This window comes from Protopterus annectens, chromosome 3.part1 (assembly GCF_019279795.1).
Source record: "Protopterus annectens isolate FY-2018-M chromosome 3.part1, PAN1.0, whole genome shotgun sequence".
In the NCBI taxonomy this organism is placed as follows: domain Eukaryota; kingdom Metazoa; phylum Chordata; order Ceratodontiformes; family Protopteridae; genus Protopterus; species Protopterus annectens.
This window is the reverse complement of record NC_056732.1, coordinates 717416965-717442298: the sequence shown is the minus strand read 5'-3', so window position 1 is coordinate 717442298 and position 25334 is coordinate 717416965. Positions and strand designations below refer to the sequence as shown.

The window sequence follows — 25334 nt, the reverse complement described above, 5'->3', positions numbered from 1 at the left end:
GCTATAAGGTAAAAATCACTGCCACCAGCCACTAATATCAGCTGCTAATAAGGCCCTTATCAAAAGGTGTCCAGTTTTACTGTGCAATATTATTATTATCCAATTAGTAAGTATGATGAACAGCAAGGCGTATTGGAGTGGCTTGGACAGTATCACTATGTACATGCAATGTTCTCTATAGCTTAAATTATCTCTACACAAAACAGCCACAGTCAAAATATTTAAAAATATTTAATAATAATTAATAAGAACACAAGACAAATCTCATCAATTCAACATAGTGCTAGTCAAGAGTTCATGCATCACAGGAAAATGCTTAAAATAATACTGTAGAATGGTCTGACATAAATATAGAAAACAGCTAGTCTAATCTTACTATTTTCTATCTATTTCTAAGAGAAACAATGTTCTAAACAACTTGTGTACATACAGAGCAAAGGCAGAGTACTGGTGGTGATGTCAGTTCTGAAGACAAATGCAAAATGCTCTGATTCTCTCTCTCTGAGAATGTCTTAAATTGATAATGCATCACTACTGATTCATTTTAGATTACATCATTCTTCACAGTTCTGATTTAGCTTCCCAGGCTGATAGAAACTCAAAATTTACATTTCTTTTTGTAATGTGCACCTGCAGGAAGCCACAGCAATAAATGACATTATATATGTAAAATCTAGCAATTAACTCTGGTCTCAAAACAATAGAAAGAATTTGCTGGTCCAGACATCATGGCTCCGAGTTTGAAATCAGTCATACAATACTTGACTTAACAGCTTTCTTCCAGCAGAGAGCACTGTGGTTACATTTTTGAAGCTCAGTACAACATATAATTTAATCATAACATATAGTTCTCTTTTACATTTCTAAAACCAGCCTCTGGATTATATTAATATTTACAAATCACGTAGAATTATTTAGAAGATTCTGGCTGGCTGGGCTGGCAGCCTTTCAGTTTTTCACGTGTTTTGTGACAATGAGCAAGGTTTCTTGACTGATACGGATGTTTTTTTCATCCTGTTGGATAATTGCACTAGTTCCATTATATTATGTATCCTGTAATGTTGCTGGTTTAGTCGTATCAGAATGACTCATTTGAGGCACCTTTGTAACTGACTGAACAATTCAAAAGCTGGCTGTTCACTCCAATACCTTGTCACATCTTGTTCCAGTACTTTTTGTAACACATTTGTTTCGGTCAGATTCAGTTTTCAAAGATACTGAATCTTACTGTAAATGACCTTACAAATATAATAATTATGTGCTTATCTTATCGTGGTGGTATTTGAACCGCAGCTCTGACTTTCTTGTTGGCTGTTTTGAAGCCCTCTGAAGTTGTTTAGTGTGTTGATATACTGTCAGTTTATACAATAACTTCTCTGGTCAGTCTGCATCAGTATGCCATCAGTAATCTTAACAGTGCCTACCGCCCCTTTGATCATCTCTGAACCACATCAGACAGAGACGAAATACTGAATGGAAGACAAAGGCATCTGTATGCTTCTGTAGGCAAGTTAAATGTACACAGCTTTGAACTGTATTCATCAGGCTTAATTTGCTCATACCCGATGATTAGCATTACATACTGAGGCATACTTTGCATTTGGCATAGCAGGAACTCCTTATTTAATTGTATGAAGGAGGTGTTGTTCCCTCTATTTAGCTCAGTTGAGATATCTTTGCTGTGTGCATTTGCAATTTTGTCAGAGTTTGCAGCAGTAACTGCAAGAAGCTGAAAAGTAAGGTGTGCAAAACAGTGGTGCAGCAAGTACAACTGTAGGGTATAGAAACCTGGGCAGTAAAGGCAGAGAAAATTGAGGAAACTAGAGGTGATAGAGATGAAGTGCCTGATGCAGGTGGTAGGATACACACTGTGAGACAGACGAAGAAATGAGGACATAAGAGTAAAAGTCAAAGTAGCTCCAATTGTAAAAAAAACATCCAAGAGAACAGATTACGGTAGTTAAGGCACATTTGCAGAAAAGCAGAAGACAATCTGGTGAAGAAAATTTAGGACAGGCAGGAAGAAGGCAAGAGGAAACGAGGGCATCCAGCAAAGAGGTGGATGGATTGTGTGAGGGAAGACCTGCGGCAGTCAGGCATGAATGTCGAAGAAAGCAGGGAGAGTGGCTTTGAATGTAGAGAGCTGGCGACAGTTGACACAACACCTTGACTCCATGTAGAAAAATGGGGAAAAGAGGATGATGAGGAGGAGGAGGGGGGATGATGATTTGTAGCAGTAACTGTGTTATTCACCAAGTTAGTGGGCTTAGCTTTGTTTCTTATTCATTTCTGTGATCTTCATTCTTCAGTTCTCTCTCATCTAGAGGCTGCTGTACTTTGCTGGTGCTTGTCTGTTAGAAAACTTACTGTCATCCCCATTACTGACTCCATTTCACCCCATAGCTGTGGTGTGTCTTATTCTGTTTATTTGACAACATTTACTTTAATCTGAAATCAGTCTTTTCTGTAACTGGCTTCAGAAATGAAAATGGTGTAATACTTCTGTTTTCTCTGCCCAGGAAACTTCTGCTACTGTGTCATACAGACTTTCTGCCTGCCTGGCTGCTGGAGATGTGACATCTTCATTTTTGATTTAATTATTAATTTCTTTGTCCTTTAATCAGTTGTCTGATTTTCTTGCTGTGGTTTGGTTACCTGTTAACATATGTATTTCTGTTTGGTATCAAGTGAGGCCTTTTCATCTCTATAGTAATTATTATTTTACTTCTCAGTACATTTTATTTTGGATTCCTGCTTACTGCTTAACATTTTTTAACAAGAAACATTCTTTATTAAATTATCACTTACAACATAGGCGATCATACATTATATGAAAACAAACCATATTGACATAATTTTAGTTGCAAACGTTATACATAACTTACAATCTATCCAGTCACTGTCGGCCAGACATTACATAGCCCGTTCAAATCCTGCCTGCTTTTAAACCTTGTTCCTTCTCTCCATGCATTGTTTCCACAATTCCTTTTTTCATGTGTAATTTGCTCCTATCCTTTTCTAAAGATCCAGTTTTCCATTGTTTTGTCTCTGTTACTATATTCACTACTACTAGTACAATTGGGTTAGACTCTGATATCCATTTTCTAGTAATTGCTTTTTTTTTGGTAGGCACCATAATTAAACTAAGCAAGGCCTTACTTTATCTAGGCAATTCTGATTCTGTATCATAGCTCAAAAATCATTTCCTTAGTTATACCAATTTACACACCCAGTATTTCTGATAGAGTGTTGGAAATTTGTATAGCCTGCCTACTCATTATTCTCCTAGAAAACATGGCATCTTTCATCCCCATCAGACCTCCAACATTTGCCATCTACCCAAGGAAAAATTATTTGGGGTATAAAAACTGCTCAACATTTTTTATATGTTTGTGGCAGTAAAAAACTCTTGTGATCCACTTCACCTACCTGTTCAAATATAGTGTTGTATAATATAATGCAGTGTGGTGTGATATATAAATAAGATAAAATCCCATCCACCTACCTGCTCACAGAAATCAGTAATGTTAAAAATAAACTATTGCTTGAGGCAAGTTAGTCTCTTCTGACTGGAGAACTATAGCTGTAAGTTCAGCTTCCCAGGAACTAAGACAGAACACATGGCTATCATGAGCACTCAGCATAGGTACTTCCCTTTCTATTTTTTAATAGATGAAGTCCCCACACCACTTATGCATCTGACTTTTTTCTGGTGGTAGTGTTATCTTGAGTTCTATCAGCTAACTGCTTACTCCCTCTCGTGGAATTAGTGGGCACTCCTTTGAGGAGAGTTGAGGTGTAGAAAAAAATGATCCCCAGACCTGAAGAAGAAAAAATGTTGAACTCCACTTAGAGAAAAAAAGCTTCTTCGATTTGAGCGACAAAAAGAGAAAAAAATAGTGATCAGAAAAAACCTAATTATGTAATAACATTCAACTAATGTCATTTAAGCAGCTCTATTGCAAACACAGCTGTTTAAATTCTTTGTCACTTTTGCAGATGTTGCTTTCAAGAATTGATAAGCACCTAGACTTAAATGTAGATTATGCCTTCTAGCTGCTTGCACCTTGGACAGCTGCACTCTTATCCCATGCCTAGCTGCAGCACCATTAGTAAGGGAGTTTTGCTCCTTTGCTTTTATCTAAGAAGCCATGGAATATCATGGCAGACCACGTGCACTAGCATACTGGGCATGAAGTAACATCACTAAAAGGTATCTGCACCCATATTCCCTCTTATTAGACTTCCACAGTCCAGCAAATTGGGTCTGGTAGTGTAGCAGTGGTCTCTACCAGAAGTCAGACACTTAACACGCATCTGTTGCCCTCCTTGTGAGGGAGAATGACCAGTGGTTCTTCTGTACTTCCAGCGCCAACTTGCCATTTGTTACTGATGTTCATAATCAACGTGGTCCTCCAGGAATAGAGATGAATACCTACCCTCCCTTCCTTTAAGTTCACCCCCTCTCAAGTCTTGTCGCTGTAGCACCGATGGATTCCAAACCTCTGTTGCCCTAATCACATTCTCATACCCAGGTTTCCGGCACCACAAATAGCTACCCTTCCTCTTTTACCCTAAGCTGATTTCCAGTTGTCAATTGCTTCACAAAAGGAAGCCACAGCCTATCTCATCAGACTTGGGTCAACGGAAGAGCAAACAGATGCCCTCCTCTGTCATCTTAAGCTACTGCCAACACAGAGGGATTTTTCAGCCATTATTCACACTATTCTCTTACTCAGAGCTGGGTCTTTGGCAGCACAGATATATGTTCATCATTCCCACTGCTGCCATGGCCTATAGGTTGTTTCTTGCCCAAGACACAGTAATTGGCCAGGTTCCAAAAGCCCTGGATCGCACCATCAGATCCACTTTGACAGCTGATTGGCCAGCCCTGAACAGGAAAAATAGGCAGTCAGAATGGAAAGTCTTTAGTACTTTCTTGCTGCTTCATGAAAAGTCAACTTAGAGGCACCACAGAAGCAGGAGCATCCAACAGTTTAACTTTTTCTGTGGCAGATAAGTCTCCATTGGGAAGCCTTTCCTCACACCAAATGCATTTATTTATTAACTTATTTATTTATTTATTTATGTATTTAAAACATAGAGAAGACTGTTCCCTTTGGAACAGCCCTCCACACAGAAATTGTTTTGTACTCGTGAGTATGTGTGCGTGTATGTATACTTGTATATAAATATGTGTGTGTGTGTGTGTGTGTGTGTGTGTGTGTGTGTGTGTGTGTGTGTGTGTGTGTATGAATATATATATATATATATATATATATATATATATATATATATATATATATATATATATAAATAGATACATGTATTTATTTAATCTGTGTTTATTTAAAAAACTATTAAATACATTTATTAAAAATAAATTATTTGGTGTACCAAAAATTCATAAAAACTCTGTGGATCTGTCTTTTAGACCTGTAGTTTTTGCGCCTCAAAGTAAAACTGTTAACATTTCTATTCATTTAGATGCATTGTTAAACCCTACAGTACTAGATAGTAGTTTTTATTTAAGGGATTTATGGAGTTTTTAGATGAATTGAGGAATTACTCTTTTTGTGGTAATGAAATGTTTGTGTACTATAGATGTTTCATCTTGTTTAATAGTTGTGTACAAAGAACAAAGGTTAGAATTTGTCAAACTCTGTCTTAGCAAATATGCTAGTTATTTGTACTTGGATATCAGTAACATCTGTCTATAGTTAGAAGTTGTTTTAGATAATAATTTTTTCTGTTCAACAGTAGTATTTTTCAACAGATAAGTGGCGTAGTATTGGGGCACAGGTGGCCACCGTTTTCCTTAACTTAGTAATGTGTTGGCGGGGACATGGATTTTTAACTAAGTTAGCAAATTATAAATGTGTTAGTTTTTATAAAAGGTACATTGATTTTTTATTTTTTGTATTTGGACTGGAGACAAAAAAAGTGCTTTTGAAGAATTCTTTCCACAAATCTATAATAGTGTGGAGTGGTTGAAGTTTGAAATTAGTGATATAGGTAATAGTGTTCATTTTTTGGATGTAGAAGTTTCTCTAAGGATGAAAAGAGATTTTTGAGCAACATTTTTCAAAACAATACTTTCACTAATAATTACCTACACTTTGATAGTTTTCATCCTGATTTCATGAAACATAATACTTTCAGAGGTCAGGTCTAGGTTAATCTGTAATGATAATGCTTTTGTTCAGGAAGTGGAAGTGCTTGCAGGATTGTTTTACAGCTCTTGGATATCCGTTTTATAAATTAAAATCAGTTGCTGATAATGTGATTAAACAAAGAACAAGTAAATTTGTACCCATTCTGTTGACAGGGTTTACATCTAAAAAAGTATTACATAGTTCTAGTGATGAAATTAGTCATGAATTTAGTTGTTCATGTCCATTACCTGTTAGTATTGATGCTCCAATAATATGGAATGTAATTTCTAATAATTGGTAGATTATTATGGCAAATCCGGAGCTTTGTAAAAGTCTTTGGTTTACTATTAATTTTGTTTAAAAAAAAATAGAAATTTGAAACAAATGTTGGAATATCAGGGCTCACAGCAACTAAATAATGACAATATTAAAAAATGGGGGACCTGTGCTTGTCAGAATTGTTCTTATTGCAGATATAGTGTGGCTGCTATAGCTTTCATTTTAAGCATATTAATTATGTTTTAGTAGCAAAAGATAGAAATGACTGTCAGAGTGAAAGTTTAGTTTATCTTGCATGTTTTTCAGATTGTGATGGATTTTACATGGGTAAGACCATGAGGAAGTTAAATGATACAATTAAGGAGCATGTATGTGCCATTAAAAGAAAAGACAAGACTAATGCTCTAGCAAGACAGGTATTGATTTGTAGAAATTTTTGGAAATTTCAAGTTTTATTTATAGAGAAAATAGATAAGAAAAAAATTGTAGAAGGTTTTAACAAATATTTCGAGTACTTACAGCTGAAATGGCAAGTTTTTCTGAGGGCGGATATTGCCTCAGGGATTAATAATTGCATTTCAGTTAAAAGTTTACTAAATTATAATAGTATTTCTTATAAACTTAATATAATTTTTAATTTGTTGTTTTGGGTGTATGGGGTAAGCTAGGTTTGTTCACTTTTATTTTTCAATGTGTAATTTTGATATTGTCTGTCAATTAAGACTGAGTTGTTATTTGTTTATTTAATTATGTCACAATTTTTTCTATTTAAAAAGCCTTTAGCAAGTTGTATTTGCTATTCTGAAAAAGTTTTTGGAAGAGAAGGAATGAAAGCGCTTAACAACTATTTCTGGTTTTATAATTAGTGGTGACATTTTCATTTGTACTGCATTTGTTTTGTTTAAAAATTATTAAAAAAATACTTTTATTATTTGCAGCAGTTCTGGCCTTTTAAGGAACCCAGTATTCTCACATATCTTTATTTCCTGTCTATGACTACTGTATTTAGCTTTGCAGAGGTTAAGGGCTTATTTGCTATAAAATGTACTGCTTATATAAACCTTTAGTGTGAAGTTGTTAAATCTCACCGTTTATTCTCACTGATGGGTTCGAAGCTGATCCTCAGCTCCGACACAGCCGATAGCAAGCTCAAGGTTTGCCAGTAGCTCGAGACCAAGTCCCTTATCCACAATGCACTGCTGGAATTACCTCAGATCTAGTTTGCCGCAGCAAGAGAGATCTCGGTGATCCAGTTAGCTCGGACCATTTTAGAAACAAATTAACAGCAAGTCTATAAAAAAGTTTTTTTTGTTTAAAATATATAGTGTGTGTTAGTACTATTATATTTACTCTGTAGTTAAATACTTAGATAGTATAAATAGTTTAAAAGTTAGGGCCTTGTTGGCTTCTTAGTTTTTGTGGGCCTTTAGCCCTTTTTTTCTCTACTGTTAATCTTTATAATAGTCAGGCTTTTTCTGTGGGCCTCTTAGCCCTATATTTGTATATATATATATATATATATATATATATATATATATATATATATATATAATATGTACAAAATACTGTTATAGATAGTGCCCGGATTGGGCTTAGTTGTTTATGGATCTAATTTACTGTTTATTCTCTTAAGTATGTCGGATGATAGGGAGAAATCCCATCCCAAATCGGGATTCAAAAAATGCCCAGATTGTGGGCAGAAAATGTCCGTCACTGACGGACACATTCAATGTGTCTACTGTCTGGGGGCTAAACACCTTCAAGACACCTGTAGCATTTGCCACTCCTTTTCTTCAAGAGTCCTCTTGGAGAGAAGGAGGAAACTTATAGACAGGGGATTGCTACAGCAATCTTTTTCAGAATTTTTGAGTAGCCATGAGGGTGCTAGTACGTCCCCCAAATCCTCAAAATCCAAGTCTTCAGATAAGGTCTCAAAAAAGGCTAAGATTTCAGAAGGAGGGTAATCAGTTCCACAGTCATCGGAACCGAGTGTACGTTTGATTCGGAGCCAGCTCTCAGTATTGGAGCTGGTCTCTGAAGTTCCTTCTTCATCTCTGCTCCAGTCAGCACCTTCGGTGCATTCAGCTAAGTCTTCAGTCAGCCTTTCAGATTTGGACATGGATCGGCTAGTGCAGAAGCTTTTACAGGCACCAGGACTTGCCAAATTGTTGTCGGCCCCGACCAGCTCGTCGGTACCAAAGACCATGGAACCGGACTTGTCTACTCCTCCTCCGAGCCGTACTGGACTCTCGGAGCCGAAGGAAATTGAACCGATGTTGGTCGAACCCTTGGAGCCGATACCCGCACCGGTGTTGTCAGGTCCATTTACTCGGATGTCCTCGGCACCGACTGAGGGCTCTAGGAGCCGACGCTCTCCCGTCGGGTCCGGGAAGGATAGTCACACCGACTTGTTGGTGCCGACTCTTCCTCTCGGGGCTTCGGCTCGGATGAGCTCTGCTCCTACCTCGGGCTCTGAGCCCAGGGTTTCGGTGCGGGAGGATCGGACGGTACTCTCGGGTCCGTCCACTCCTTCTCGTCGGAGCCATGGTGCCTTCGATGCTATGAGGAGAGTTTTGTGTCCAAAGACAACGTCAGCATTGGTTCAGCTTTCCTTCTCCCCTCAAGCTCCTGTGTCTGCTTCTTCATCTACCGATCCCTCTAAGCATAGAGACCCCGAGCCTCAAGTACCCCCACAGGGCATCCCCTGCTCTTCTGAGACCTCCCCAGATCCCCTCACTGAGGAGGTGCCCAGGAAGAGACTGTGCAAGAGGAGGCACTTAAGACTCCCCACAGGAGTCTTTGACACCTGACATGGACTTAGATGAGTCAGAAGGGTCCCCTCCATCCCCCTCTGAGGATATCTCTTTTGTAGAAATACTAGAGATCCTTAATCAGAGGGGCGATTGGCAGTCCAAGACCCCTACTGAGGATGAGTCTATGCTTTTGAAGGCTATTGGGTCTCAACCTTCCACTTCTTGGGTGTCTCCGCCTTACGACGAGCTCATGGAACTGATCTCTCGTAAGGCGTGGAAGTCACAGGAAGGCATGGAACCTGTCCCTCCCTCGTAGACCCAATAAATTCATATCTGCCCAAGTGGACAAGCCATTTCTGACAAAAGGAGTGCCTGTTGATGCCATGGTGGTAGCTGCAGCCACCAAAAAGGAAGTATCTGAGACATCCTCTTCTATCCATCCCCCTAACAGAGATTCTAGGGTTATGGATAGATATGGTAAGTGCATGTTTAGTTCAGCGACTTTTTCTCTGTGATCACTGAACTACTTAACCCATTTTACAAGACTACAAAGAGATCTCCTGAAAGAGCTAGGAGATACTCTCCAGGGTACGGTAGCTGCAGGAGTGGCCGACAACCTAAACACTCAGCTCGCTACCCTAAACTCAGTGGTGAACTCGTCCATGCATCTCATATCCTATGCAACTGATGGTTCGAGTAGAGCCGCTAGTTTGGGCATTGCTCTTCAAAGACAAGCCTGGATGCATCTCTGTTCCTTTACGGCACTCTTAAAGTCTTCCTTTATTAATACCCCATTCAATGGCTCATCACTGTTTGGGCCTAAAGTAAAGGAAATTTTAACCAGGTGTGAGCAGGAAGGCAAGACCTTATCTGCCGTTGGGGTCCATTTTTCCACCCCTACTCGGCCCTACCCCAAGGGCCCTAGGTGGGGGAGAAATGTGGTTCCGAAAAACTCAGGCAGCCTTTCAGGACACACGTGGAGAAACCCCCTCTAGAGGCAGAGGAGGGGGTTATAACAGAAGATGCCACCCCTATGTAAGAGAGCGGCGCAGCAACAGGGTGACAGGGGTCAGTTCTCTGGTCAGGCCTACCAGCTCCCCTGAAAGGGGGCCCGACTGTTCGGCTCTGGAGGCAGTCGGGGGTCGCTTGTCTTTGTACCCAGAAGCCTGGCTAAGCATAACATTGGATACTTGGGTACAAAGCATCATTTCCAGAGGGTATTTCATACCGTTCTTTACCCCGCCCATTCCTATAAAGAAAATCACAGATGTTCCACCCAATCTCAGGGAACAAGCAATCGTAGAGGTCTGCAGATTGCTAGAAGAGAGAGTCATCCAACCAGTCCCAGTAGACCAAGTCGGATTCGGAACTTACTCAAGATTCTTTTTGGTACCAAAGAAAACAGGGGACTGGAGACCTATCTTGGACCTCAACAGACTCAACCAGTTCGTAAAGAAAGAGAAGTTCCGAATGGTCATGCTTCAGTCCATTCTTCCCTTCTTAGGGAAAGGTGATTGGATGTGCTCCATAGATCTCAAGGACGCGTACTATTACATAAAGATGAACAGACACTCCAGAGATCATCTGCGCTTTCGGCTGGGGGCCAATCATTACCATTTTCAAGCTCTGCCCTTTGGTCTCACTACAGCCCCCAGAGTGTTCACCAAATGCATGGCAGTGGTCACGGCTCACCTGAGGCGTCTAGGATTCCAGGTGTTTCCATACCTAGACGATTGGCTCCTCACCGCTCCCACCAGGCATCAATTGACTCAGGCAACACAATACACTCTGACACACTGCCATCAATTAGGCATTACAATCAACTTTGAAGAGTGTGCCTTATCGCCATCTCAGCATACAGTTTTTATAGGAGCAGAGTTAGATACCTCATCTACCACTCTACGTCTCCCTATCGAAAGAATCTCTCTTCTCCGCCAAAACTTCAGCTCACTGGTGTCAAAGAACAAAGCTACAGCAGCGGAGGTATTGAAAGTACTAGGTTTGATGGCGGCAGCAGTCCTGGCTATACCACTTGCAAGGATGCATATGCAAATTCTTCAATGGCTCCTCTTTGCTCATTAGTCTTACCAGAAACTACTAATGCACCACATGATTCTTATCACGGATTCTTGCAGGAGAGACCTTTAGTGGTGGTTGACGTCTCTTCATGTCACAATCGGAAGACTCTTTGTCCCCCCCCCCCCCAGTAGCCACTGTGACCACGGATGCTTCCCTGATAGGGTGGGGGGCATTTTCAGGGAAAGACTGCCCAAGGCACATGGACAGATTAAGAATCACATCTGCACATCAATGTTCTAGAGTTGAGAGCGGTACTTCTGGCGTTGCAGTACTTTCAGGACTCTCTTCCTCTAGGGACTATTGCAATTCAGACCGACAACATGTCAGTAGTCTGGTACGTGAACAAGCAGGGCGGAACCAAGTCTTACCCCCTTTGTCGAGAAGCCCTCAGGGTCTAGCAGTGGGCTGTGTCATCCCAGCGTTTTCTGTTAGCAACACACATCCCGGGGAAATCCAACGTGATAGCGGACAAGCTAAGCAGGGCAGTATTACTCCCTCATGAGTGGTCTCTCAAACAACAGGTTGCGGAGTTGATTTTCTGCAAATGGGGCCAGCCTTGCTGTGACCTTTTTGCCAGCCACATCAATTCAAAATGCAGAAGCTACTTTGCCCTAATACCACCTCCCGGTCATCCCCTGAGAGACGCACTTTTACACGATTGGCCCCCGGGTCTCCTCTACGCATTTCCACCCTTCCCATTAATACCCAGATTTTTACAGAAAGCAAAATCGCTGGGAAGGACTGTTATACTAATAGCCCCCTACTGGCCTTGACAGATTTGGTTTCCATTTCTCCACCATCATCTGTTGGAAGATCCATGGATCCTGGACCCAGTTCTAAACCTTCTGACTCACCCGTCAGGGGATCTTCATCCTTCTCTGCAGTCCCTGAAACTGACTGCTTGCCTAATCCACTTCCCCTAATTGCCAGGCTTCATTCAACTTCACAAGATACAAGGCAAATTTTCTTGTCTTCTCACAAGCCATCTATCAGGAAATTATATGGCAGTAAATGGAAAAGGTTCTGAATTTGGGCCAACGTGCAGAACATTGACCCTTTCCGAGCTCCACTATCTCCGATTTTATAATTTCTAACAAAAATTTTTAAGGAAGGGGCAGCAGCTGCTACAGTTCGAGTTCAGTTAGCTGCTATCTCAAATTTTCACCTTGGTCTTGGTGGCTCAAATATTATGAGTCGTAAATTATCTAAAACCTTCCTTAAAGGCGTTCTTCATATGAGACCTCCAATCAAAATTCCCTTTTCTCCCTGGAATTTAAACCTTATACTGTCTCAAATTATTCTTCCCCCTTTTGAACCAACATCTTCTTGTGATTTAAAATTTTTATCTTGGAAAACAATATTTCTTGTGGCCATTACGTCTGCCCGCAGAGTGTCAGAACTTCAAGCATTATCTATCAGATCATGAGTATCTCTCAGAACAAACCCCTCATTTTTACCTAAAGTCTGTTCTGAGTCAAATATCAATCAGGTCATTGAACTGCCAGTCTTTTTCCCCATCCACTCTAGCAAATTGGAATATATGCTTCACAAACTTGATGTTCACAGATAGCTCAGATTTTATCTTGACAGAATTAAGGATATTAGGAAATCAGACCAACTTTGTGTATCCTTCTCAGAAGCAAGAAAAGGCAATCCAGTGGCTAAAACAACTTTATCTAAATGGTTATCTGATTGTAGATCCTTTGTTTATGAGAATGCGAGCTTGCCTTTAACGCACAAACCAAAAGCTCATTCTACCAGAGCTGTCTCTACCTCTTCTGCTTTTCAAGCTAAATTGCCCCTTGACAATATTTGCGCTGCAGCCACTTGGTCTAAGCCTCATACCTTTATCACACATTACAAAGTAGATAAGGCTTCAAGGGACAGGACTTCCTTTGGTTCTATGGTACTGAAGAACATACTCCCATGAGCCACCCAAGGTTGAGGGTGCTAGGGACGCTACCCATCAGTGAGAATAAACGGCGAGATTTAACAACTTCACATATAGAAGTTATGTACTCACCATAATGTTCCATGTGAGTTGTTTATCTCGCCTTTATTCTCACGTCCCTCCCTCCTTCCCCCTCCTGGCTGACTGTTGACTTAGAGGCTAGTACCATCCTGGTTATTCAATATTTCTTCTTCCCCTTTGGGAAGTGTTCTTCGTAGATATATATATTTATATATATAGATATATATATATAAGGGTATGTATATGTTGTATATATGTATATATATATATATATATATATATATATATATATATATATATATGTATAAATTATCTATGTTTCCCGTCTTTCCTGACCTATAGTAGTCCAAATACAGGCTTTGCTGTATTCTGGACTTTTGGAAAGTTCCTGTGTTGCCCATTTCTTGGATAAAGGGAGGCTTCTTTGCTCACCAGTGGCAGTGGGGAGCTTAGAGCAACCTATCTATCCCTGGAGGAGTGTTCCCAGCACAAGAATCTGGTAGTCTATTGGCCGTTTTGAGCCAATTTCTAGCTCTTTCAAGTCCCCGTGTATAAAACCTGCTTTGGCGTGGCTTTGCGCATAGCACAGCATCGGGCAGCTCCGCTTAATTGGGTTTAAACCATTCTTGGCTCCACAAAGTCTGCTCTTCACTTTTTCCCTTAGAACTGATCTAGTTTTCATAATAAACACCCTATTCCTACTCTAAAGCCTGGCACTTGCTCACTAAAGCAATTATATAAGTCAGCACTAAAAAATTAAAAGCACTACACCCTCACAAACTCCCCTTGAGTACCTTGTTCCCCATTGGCCCTTTTTTTCAATTATAAAGGAATTCCCAATACTATTCTAGCATGTCCAAAGGTCAGTTGTCAATCTCCTCTCCGGTCCAGCTGGTGAATCTGGGAATCTTGAGGCAATGTTACAACTGCCTGATGTACACAGACAACCCTCTCCTCCTCCCAACAAATTCCAACACATGTGAGAGGTGCAACCATATAGCCAAACTGGAGGCTAAGCTCTCTCAACTCAATACTGGCGTAACCAGAGGAGAAGGAAACCACACTCACTACAATTCCAGTCTCACATAGACCTACCACGACAGCAAACCAAACACATAAACACACAAAAACATACTCAGAGGCTCTAAATAAAAATATGCCTAAGCAGCAGAGACCTCCAAAGCAGACACTGAAGCAACCGCTACCCCAAAACAAAACACGTGCAACACATAGCTCACAAAGCCAGTGTGCTGAACAGTCACAGCCCTTAAGGCTAAACAACACACCTGATACACTTGTAATAGGTGACTCTATTGTCAGGCACACTGACGTCCCGCTCACCAGGCCGAACAAGGAGAAGGTCACGGTGAGCTGCCTGTCGGGCGCTAGGATCCGCCACATAACACAAGCACTCAGGTCACTCCAAGGCAAGTACAAATATGACTCAGTCATTGTCCATGCTGGTGTGAATGACCTGAGACTTACCTCCCTGGACTACATGAAAAGAGACATAGAGGAGCTCTCTGAGCGTGTAGCCCAGGCCGGTATGACCCTGACCTTGAGTAGCATCTTACCCTCACCAAGATTGATGCCGCAATATGAAGACAAGGTGATCAATTTCAACAATTGGCTTAAGTATTGGTGTCATTCAAAGGGAATCCAATGCCTGTTAGCCTGGGATGACATGCTCGACAAGCCACAATGCTTCGCTAGGGACGGCTTGCACCTTTCACCCCTGGGCTTTCGGATATTGGCAAAGGCTCTTGCCACCCCCATAGTGCCTTTTTTAGGCAAGGCTCAAAAGACAAACCCACCTCCATAGGTATCACAAGGGATAAGAAACTAAGAGTAATGCTACTCAACGCCAGAAGTCTAAACCTCAAGATGCACGCACTCGAAACTCTCCTTAGCATGGAGGACATCGATATCTGTGGAGTAACAGAAACCTGGTTCAAGGCTCCCGAGAGCACCCCAGCACTACCAGGTTATACCTCATGCCATGCTTTTCAGCCCCAAAACTTGGACTGAATCACAAAAGGAGGGGGAGTATCAATATTCGTCAAAGATGCCCACACCTCCAGGTTGGTGGCACAGCACGAAGCATCAGGGACTATCCATGTGCAACTAACAGTGGGTAAAACTGTCTTCCAGTTTATAGCCTGCTACAGACCACCCTCCCAAACCCAGGAACCCCACTCGGCCTTCCTGAGAACACTGGAAAATATGAAGGTCTCTCCAGACACCATTATATTGGGCGACTTCAACTACCCAAACATAGACTGGGAGCATTACTCTAGCTCCAACACCCTAGCCCAAAGGTTCCTAGAATTTATAAACACAAATGCTATGGAACAACTTGTTACCACTCCAGACCAGAAGTGTAACCCTCACTGGTAAGATCAGATTATAAACTAATCTCACTGGATATTCACATCCCGACCCCACCCCCTGCCCAGAAAACCACAGTGAAAAACTTCTCTAAAGCAAATTTCACACTCCTCAAAACTGAGGTGGAATCCTTCAAAGCCCCCGGGCCTGTGGAAAATACGGCCCATTGTTAAATGGCAAACTGGTACCTCAACCGGGGTTCCCCAGGGGTCCATACTTGGACCAATGCTCTTTAATATATTTATCAATGATTTTCACGCTGCGATCCCAAACACCAAAATAGTGCAGTATGCGGACGACTCCACTTTAGTCTACTCTGCTCCCAGCCTTCCTGAGCTTCAGGCAAAAAGCCAGTTGGCCTTTACAACTACTGAGAACTGGGTGCTTTAAAACCATCTCTCCCTTAATGCTAATAAATCCAAAATCCTTCTTTTCTCTCCCTCAAAAGCCCTCCCACTTGACAAGCAATCCTTCGTATCATCAGCCATGCCAACTCCACTATAGAAGTCACCCCTTTTGCTAAAGTTCTTGGGGTTACCAATGATGAACACTTGAAATTCGATACACATGTCCAACTAAATATTAAAAAAACTCATAAGAAGCTTGGTATGCTATACATAAACGCTCACTTTCTCTCTCCATCTACAAGGCAAACTCTCGCCTCTACCTATTTACTATTGTCACTATTGTATGGTGCCCTGCTTCTAACCAATCTTTCTTCTACCATCTCCTCAAAACTAGAAATCTGTTACAAAATCACTAAATTCGCTACTAAATCTAAACACTCCACCCACCATTGCACCTCTTTCCACATGCTAAATTGGCTAGAGCTTCCTAACCACCTTGACTACCTTCAGCTTACTACAGCCCACAAACTAATCTTTAAACCTACTGCATTTCCCTGCTCTTACTAATATCTTACCATTTTACATTCTGCTCAGACCCCTAAGATCTGCCCAACAAAATCTACTTTTTGTATATAAACCAAAACGTCCCCCTGGCCAGTTTCTCCTATTTCACTCATTAGCCAAAAAATGGAACTCTCTTCCACCCCTGATAAGAATCGCTACAAACTTTGAACACTTCAAATCCCAGCTCCATTCCCACCTCTCCCAAATCTGGAAGTGTAATTGCACTCTTCGTACCTAATTCCTTCTACCGTCACTCTTACATGCTCCTCCTCATGTACCTTTACTCTTGCTGCTTTTTCTACAGCTGCCCCGCTCTACATCTAACGTATAATAAGTCTAAACCTTGAATGATTATCATGTAAATACTGTATACAGCTTTCTATCACTACTGTCTGCAAATCGCTTACCATGCTAATGGCTCTCTAACTATGTATGTATGCTATGAACTGTGCTCAAGTTTTTTCCTTTTCTTCTTCTTCTTCTTCTTCTCCTTTGCACCCCTCAATTTTGTTACACCTTATTATATATAAACATTTGTTTTCAAAATGTATAATTGTATAATTGTATAAATGTAAAATTCTATGCTTGTTTTAATTGTATGCAATACGGAGCTTTTCTCCCCAGGCCTCCACTGAAAATGGGCCCCTTGGGCCCACTGGACCTCCCCGGTTATCAAACTGGAAATAAATAAATAAATAAATAAATAAATAAATTATACAACAAAAGAAAAACTCTTGGCCAAGCATAGGAGGAACAAAGACATATATACTAAAAGCCCTTTGACCAATCTAAACTGGCAGCTAAGAGGGTTAATTAATACTTCATAGCCTAAATTTGAAGAAACAATAGCTTTTCAGGCAAAAAACAACCACAAAGCTTTCTACAGCTATGTCCGTAACCTCAGAGGAAATAAACAACAATGCACAGAACTTATTGTAAATGGCATCACCCACAGTGAACCGAAGGCCATTGCCAACGTTTTGGCTGATAGGTTCAGCTCAAATTTCTCCTCCATTCCTACCAATAGTCCAAAGGAAATACCACATACACAACCCCCCCCCACCTTTACTAGAGAACAGGTCATTAATGCACTTTCCAATGCCAAAAACAGTGTATCGATGGGCCCCGATGATGACATTTCAGGATGTTTAATAAATAGAATGAAATATGACCTCTCTGGTCTACTTGAATCGCTTCTCTACTTGAGCCTTCAGTCAGGTTTTGTGCCCAAGAAATGGGAGATGGCTACAGTCATTCCCTTGCACAAAGGAGGCCCAGTGACTTATCCAGGTAATCAGAGCCTCATATGTCATGGAGAGAATCATCATGGACATGATAAATGAGGACAAAGGTAACCTGCAAACACTGGACCCATCACAATTCAGCTTTGTTAAAGGAAGATCTTGCTTATTAAATCTGGTGGACTTTTGAGAGGATCACCAAAGCACTGGATGAAGATACGACTGTGCACACAGCTTACCTCAACCTGGCCATGGCTTTTGATGTAATACACCAGGCATTATAGGCAAGCTCACTAATTTAGGTATAACTTCTTTTTATCAACTGCTGGATAGCCATATGGTTCACTGATGAGACCCAGGAGCTCAAAATAGATGAGGCTACCTCCACCAAGAGACCAGTCGCTAGCAGAGTTCCCCAGTGCTTGGCGTACCTGCTCCTTTTTTATCCTCCATTTCTCTGAAATGGAAGCAAATGCTGAAGGTTTATGGCTGTCTAAGTTTGCAGATGAGTGCAACTGGGGGTTATTTTAACTCCCCTGCAGACACTAGCACTCTTCAAGAAAGTCCTAATCTGACTAACAAATGGTGCCAAAGCCATGGTCTTAACACGATGCTAAGAAATGCATAATTATACCTTTTGGGGAAATCAACCATCCTGGCTAAATACCATGTTGGTAATATGCCCCTGAGAAGTTGACCCAGTGGTCAGGGATCTGAGTACACACAGACAGTAGACTTACCTTTGACCTCCCTGTGGCCACAGTGGTAAGGAAGTCCTTTTATGCTGCACAGCTTATAAGTAAGGGCATGGCATCTAGGTATAAAGAGGTCATTATCCCACTGTACTCCACCCTTATCAGACCAATCATAGAGTACAGTCCTCCTTTGGTGTGTACCTGACCAGGCGTATGCAGCAACTAGAGCAATCTCAAAGGTTCCTTACAAATCGAATACAAAGCATAATGAACGTGCCTAACGAAGAGTGCCTTAAACCCCCTTCTCTCTACTCAGTCTCCTATAGATTGCTGAGGTGTGATCTGTGCCTGGTTTACAAGGCATCCACAAACCCCACACTTATGAAGCTCCTCCATATTTGCAAGTCAAAAAATACCGAAGTACAAGGTCTAAGGACCTGAATTTTATCTGTGACTGACTTAAACAGAACATGCTGGAGAGCCAGATATGTGTCCCAGAGACTGGCTCTCCTATGGAACAGGCTTCCCATCTGTGTGAAGCGGAGTTGGTCAGTTTATGCACAACCAAGACAAGTGGATGGGAAATAAGAAATCTGCACCTGGCCTGGCACCCATTATGGACAGGGGTAGCTTATAAATGCCTGGCTGTCAATGTCCTGTTTGGATACAGGACAACATTATTCTTTCGGGAAAACTTGGGTAGGCTTAGAAAGGCTGCCCAGGTCATTTAGTCTAGTAACAATGTATGAATCTGTGTGGATGTTTGGAATGGGGTGGGCTCATAAGTATTCTAAAGGCAGCAACTTGAACCTTTGTACTTACTTTAACAAATCATGAACAACTAGATTTATTTTCCAAGACTGGAATGAGCTATGTTAGGACCATTCTGTAGGGGTTACTGGATTCCTCAATTATTTCCACCTCCCTGAGTAATTCTAAGCTTTGATAATCTACCTGTATGGCTTAGGCTACTGCAGCAGTGATCTTATGTTGAAGGCAATGCAGCTGTATAAGAAAACTTACCATAACCGTAGATGTTCTAATAGGTCACTGTTGTGGTAGCCATTCATTTTTCTCCAGCTCCCTTGTTCTGTTTTAGGTGTATTGCTAGGATGTGGATGTGTGTACTGTTTTGTATATAGCTACATATGTTCATATGTTTAAAAATTTCCTTTCATCGCACTTACCTTTCCAAGCTCTAGCCTCCATTCTTGAGTTAAGAAAGCTCTGAAGCTTTTGGTGCCCTAACCACTGCTTTTATGTGTCTCTCCTGGAGACTCACAGTGGTGAGGGAGCGTGGAAGTTGTCCTGAAGCTTTGAAAGCTGGTAAGTGGCCATATCCTTGGCAGGATATAATCCATACAGCATATGCTACTGCGACAGTGATATTTTGGTACATCTTCTATTATAGTAAGTGTATATATACAACGGTTATTTTCTCCCATAATTCAGAAAACCCTGATCTCCCCAAGGTTCTCAGAAAGAAACAGTGTATTTGCTTTTCTACCTTAATTTCGTCTCTTAAAATTCAAAGATATTTTTTTAATTAAACAGCACTGTTGAATATATAGACCAAAAGGAAAGAACCCAATTTACTCACATAGAAGACTATTCTAGTATATTTTCAAGCACTTTCAGATTAGTTTCATTACTTAAAAAAAAGTACTACTTAATTTTCTGGGTCCTACATAAACACTAGATTTTTTTTTAGGGCTATGGAAGTTTGTGAGCATATGCTTAAATGGGAACTACGTAGCTGTAGTATTGCAGTATTGTATTATTATTATTGTATTGTAGTATTGCACATCCAATAAAAAAAAAGAGAACAAATCCAAAAACAAGTTACACGGAGAATGCAGACACGGCAACAAAACATTTATTAGAAAGTAAGCGCTTTCACATCCACAAATGGACGCTTCATCAGACTTTAATAAAGACAATCACTTAAAACTATAATTTAAATAACTTCTTTAAAAAATCTAACCAAACAAAAAACAGCTTTCAAATCCAAACCAGCCATTCAGACTTGACATAACAATTATTTCAAACACATGATGTTACAATGTTTCCTAGAAGAAACAGCAGCTAAATATTGTCATCTCATTAAAATAGGTTTTATAAAATAAAGACAAAAGTTAATTTAATACATCATGATAAAAATAAAAAATATGTAAACAAACACTATGAAGATCACTTAAACTTGTTTTGTATTATCCTGTAGTTCTCTGCTGTCACCCGTAGATGGCAGCATAACTCTTTACAAACTAGCATTTCATTCACTGGAAGCTGCAAACTTTTTCATAAACATGTACCCCATCTCCCGGTGGTTTATGTAAACTTTCACTAAAACTCTAATCTAAAAAGCAGCTTACAACAAAGATGTAAAACACATCACCTAAATAATAAATCTGCATGCGTGTGCGTATGGTGTGTATGTGTGTATATGTATGTGTGTGTGTGTGTGTGTGTGTGTGTGTGTGTGTGTGTGTGTGTGTGTGTGTATGTGTGTGTGTGTATATATATATATATATATATATATATATATATATATATATGGTTCCCCTTTAGAAGGTCAAACGGCTGAAATCTTCTGCCATATGATTTTCGAGATTTCAGCTGTTCAACCCTCTAAAGGGTGTGTATATATGTATATATATATATATATATATGTATATATATATATATATATGTGTATATATATGTATATATATATATATATATATATATATATACATATTTATCTATATATATATATATATATATGTGTGTGTGTGTGTATATATATATATATATATATATACACACACACACACACACACACACACACATTTTACTAACGCCACACAATGTAGTGTAAAGAAGGCATTCATATAATTCATATAAACCTATCTATATACATATATGTAAGCCACAACATGTATGTAAAAATCAAAACACAACAAAAAAAAAACGAAGTGTCTAGCCTGTAAAACGGGTTTGATGAACACCCTTATGCTTTATCAGACTGTAATCTAATTATCCACTAATCACTGATTTATGTGTCTTATTCCTATAATCACCTCACCTAGCACTCCTCTTCACCTGCTCCAAAACTAGGAAAAGAAAGCTCTGTTCGATCCTTTTACTCAGACATGCCTGGCTAAAGCATTAGTCTCGTCCTTCATATTTAGTGTATATGTGTTCCCTGACCCTCTCTAGAAATTAACAATTAGTTTTTCCCACATAAAACACGGGACACTGTTTGCACTTGGCTAGGTAGACCACATCCCTACTTGTACAGTCAGCATAATGTACAAGGATAATTTCATAGTATTAGGGTGTATAAATGTATTACCATTAGCCATATAAACACAAAAATTACATCTTCTGCATCCAAAGTACCCATCCTCTGTGAATTAACTCTCTTGACAATGTTGTGACTCGTTACCTTGCACCAGTAGCCTCTTATCACAAAAATATGGTCTACCCCTACCTTCTCTATCTATATATATCCAACATCGGACATGAGTCATAACATTGCCGAGAAAGTGATGTGTGTAGATTCATTTGGCCTTTTTCTTCTAATAACTGAGCGATATGTGATGTAATACGTAAGAACTGCAGTATTATCACAGCAGATAAGAAAACATAACAGGATATGCTACAGGATTTAATTTGAAAAAATAAGAAATCCGTGAAGAGACTTATTTGCTATGAGAATACAGACGTTAAGAGAGTTAATTCACAGTGGGTGGGTACTTTTGGATGTAGATGATGTCATTTTTGTGTTTATATGGCTAATGGTAATACATTTATACACCCTAATACTATGAAATTATACAAGTTTTCACATTATGCTGATTGTACAAGTAGGGATGTGGTCTACCTGACCAAGTGTAAAGTGTGTCCTGCATTTTATGTAGGAAACCTAATTGTTCACTTTGAGAGAGGGTCAGGGAATACATATACACTATAAATATGAAGGATGAGAGTAATGTTGTAGCCAGGCATGTCTGCATACCTATCAACTGTACATATTTTCGCAGAATGTCCAGATTTTTGTCTCATAATTTTGGTCTGTCCCTCATAAAATTTTTGGTTTTCTGGCAAATCACTGAGAATTGAAATCACTAACTAATGAAATACATTTGAGTTACAGACTTCATATCATTCCGAAAATGCATGTGAATACAAAACCAGACATTCTAGCAACTTTCTAAGTTTATAAGAGCAATATTTAAAATCTGTCCCTATTTTTGAGCCTTTGTCACCCCAAAATTTTAGGTTTTGTCCAGATTTCTTGCACTAAGAGGTTGAGAACTATGCGTGTCTGTAGTAAAGGGATCAAGCATAGCTTTCTTATTGTAGTTTTGGAGTAGGTGAAGAGGAATGCTAGATTAGGTGATTATAGGAAAAATACACAGAAGTCGGGGATTAGTGGATAATTGGATTACAGTTTGACAAAGCATAAGGGCTGAATGATATTGTGTCCATGAAACCCTTTTAACAGGATAGACCTTGACTTAGGTGAGTTGTGTTTTGATTTTTACATATATATGTGTATATAAACAACATCTATGTATATTGATAGTTTTATATGAACTATAGTTATTTTTCAAGGTGCGAAGACAGTTTTTGTTTTTTTATGAATGTCGTCTTTATACTACATTGTGGTGATAGTATTTGTGTGTGTGTGTGTGTGTGTGTGTGTGTGTGTGTGTGTGTGTGCATTTTATTTTTATATATAAATCATTTATTTTTTAGGTGCTGAGTTTTATATTTTTGTTGTAAGCTGCTTTTTAGATTAGAGTTTTAATGAAAGTTTACATCAACCACCAGGACTTATGATTTATGTTTTATGAATGAAGATTGCAGCTTTTTGTGAATGAAATGTTAGTTTATGAAGAGTACTGCTGCCATCTAGTGGTGATGGTAAAGAACTGCAGGATAATATAAGACTGAAATTTAAGTACAGGATTATTCATGGTGTTTATTTTTTATTTTTATATATTTTTATTGTAATGTTTTAATGCACTAGATCATTATATTTAACTTTCGTATTTATTTTATATTTTATTTAGCTGCTGTTTCTTCTAGGAAACGTAGTAACATCATACTTTTGAAATAATTGTATGTAAAGTCTGAATGGCTGGTTTGGATTTGAAAGCTGTTTTTTGTTTGGTTAGGTTTTTAAAAGAAGTTATTTAAATGATAGTTTTAAATGGTCATCTTTATTAAAGTCTGATGAAGCGTCCGTTTGTAGACGTGAAAGTGCTTACTTTCTAATACATGTTTTTGGATTAGTTGCTGTGTCTGCATTCTCCGTGTTAGTTGTTTTTGGAATTGTGCAGGAAATGTATACTGGATATGTGTGACTAGAAATGAATGATTTTGGATTTCTGTGTCAGGGAAGTGACAGATGAAATCCAGGAATTGCATTCATGCAAAGAAATCAAGATTATCAGATTATAAATGTTTTAGGGAAAGTAGCATAGTATAACAAAAAAAGAGCTCAGACAGTCAAAACATTTTGAGCATTGACAGTGGTATTTTTTTTCCGTATGTGACTAGCCTTTCTTTACCCACATTTTCTAGTGGGTTCTGTTCTATTTTTCTTTTTTTGTATCATCATCCATTAGCGCTACATGTAAAAGTATGTGCAGACCTGTTGCAGAGTAACATTTTCTTGTTCTAATTGTACTCTGTTGATTTTGTTTTACAGGTTATATCATACCATTCGAGCATCTTAGGCTGCTGATTGGTAGAAATGATGGTGATCCATGTGCTAATTCAGAAGGAGGAAGGATGCTGAGTACTGATTTTAATACTGACAGTAAGTAGATTGTCAGATTATCCACGTATCCATTTTCTAAATCACTTATCCCAGTAAGGGTTGTAGTTTTGGTAGGCTAAGCAAAGTGGACTATGCTTTCTTATCTTAAAACTTTCCTGTAACATCCCCAGGTGTTCTCATGCAAGCTGAGAGGTGCATCCTCTAGCATGTCCAGTGACTGCTGCAAGACTTTATGTAGGTAGGCCGTGTTTACTGTGCTTCCTATGAGAGGTAAATGGGACAGTACTCACTGGCTGCCCAGACCACCTTGACTGACTCATTATAACCCAGAGGAGACATAGCTGTACTCCAGCATCCTTATGGATTACTGAGATGTTCATCATTCTTGCTGCTGTCGTAGCCTTTAGGCTGTATGGGTTGTTCACTGCTCAGGAAAGAAGCAGCCAGCCAGGTTCATAAAGCTCTGGAACCTCCTTCCACCCCACATCTTCACTCTAACTGCTGATTGGCTACACTCATGGAGGGAAATCAGCAGCCATAGTGAAGAGTTTGATACTTTCCTGTCATCTTGAAGAGAAGCAACTTGGAGGCTTCACAGAAACAGTTGGCTAGATCCCTGTTGGAGAGCCCCTTCACACAGAATGTGTTGCCCTTTTAATAAAATACTATTTAAAATTAACTTATGACTAGAAACGGTATTTACTCTCCTGATTTTGCCTTTTCTGTCCACCGCAACAATTGGTGTGTCAGATATGAACTGATCCAAGGCCAGCAATTCAGATCTTTGGTTCCAAGACTCAGGTTCCTCCCTTCTGCCGTAATGTACTGCAGCCTTAATAGTTTCTCCCATATCTTGTTTGCTGCACTAGGAGACTGACGTGGTTGCTAGGACTAAGCATTGGGTTCTTGAGCTAAGTGCTAATTTTTCCTTTTCTCAGAAGGTGTTATTAGTTTTAGGCTTGCCTTAGTTTTTGACTGATTCTATTTGTTTTTTCCCTTCACTCTCCCTTGTTGGAGAAAGTTATTTGTTCTGTCCATTCTCATCTGGTACAGGATGAGTTTTCTGCTATATTAGTTTGCTGAGCTAA

At 39.7% G+C, this 25334-nt stretch overlaps 1 protein-coding gene across 1 annotated transcript in view; it reads left to right on the top strand.

Moving 5' to 3' along the window:
- LOC122798268 (zinc finger protein 260-like) overlaps nucleotides 1–25334 on the top strand; it is a 321422-nt gene that overhangs the window by 151341 nt on the left and 144747 nt on the right. The window contains exon 3 of the mRNA XM_044067072.1: nucleotides 24175–24285. Coding sequence (XP_043923007.1) covers nucleotides 24175–24285 — 111 coding nt within the window. The remainder of the gene's footprint in view (nucleotides 1–24174; nucleotides 24286–25334) is intronic.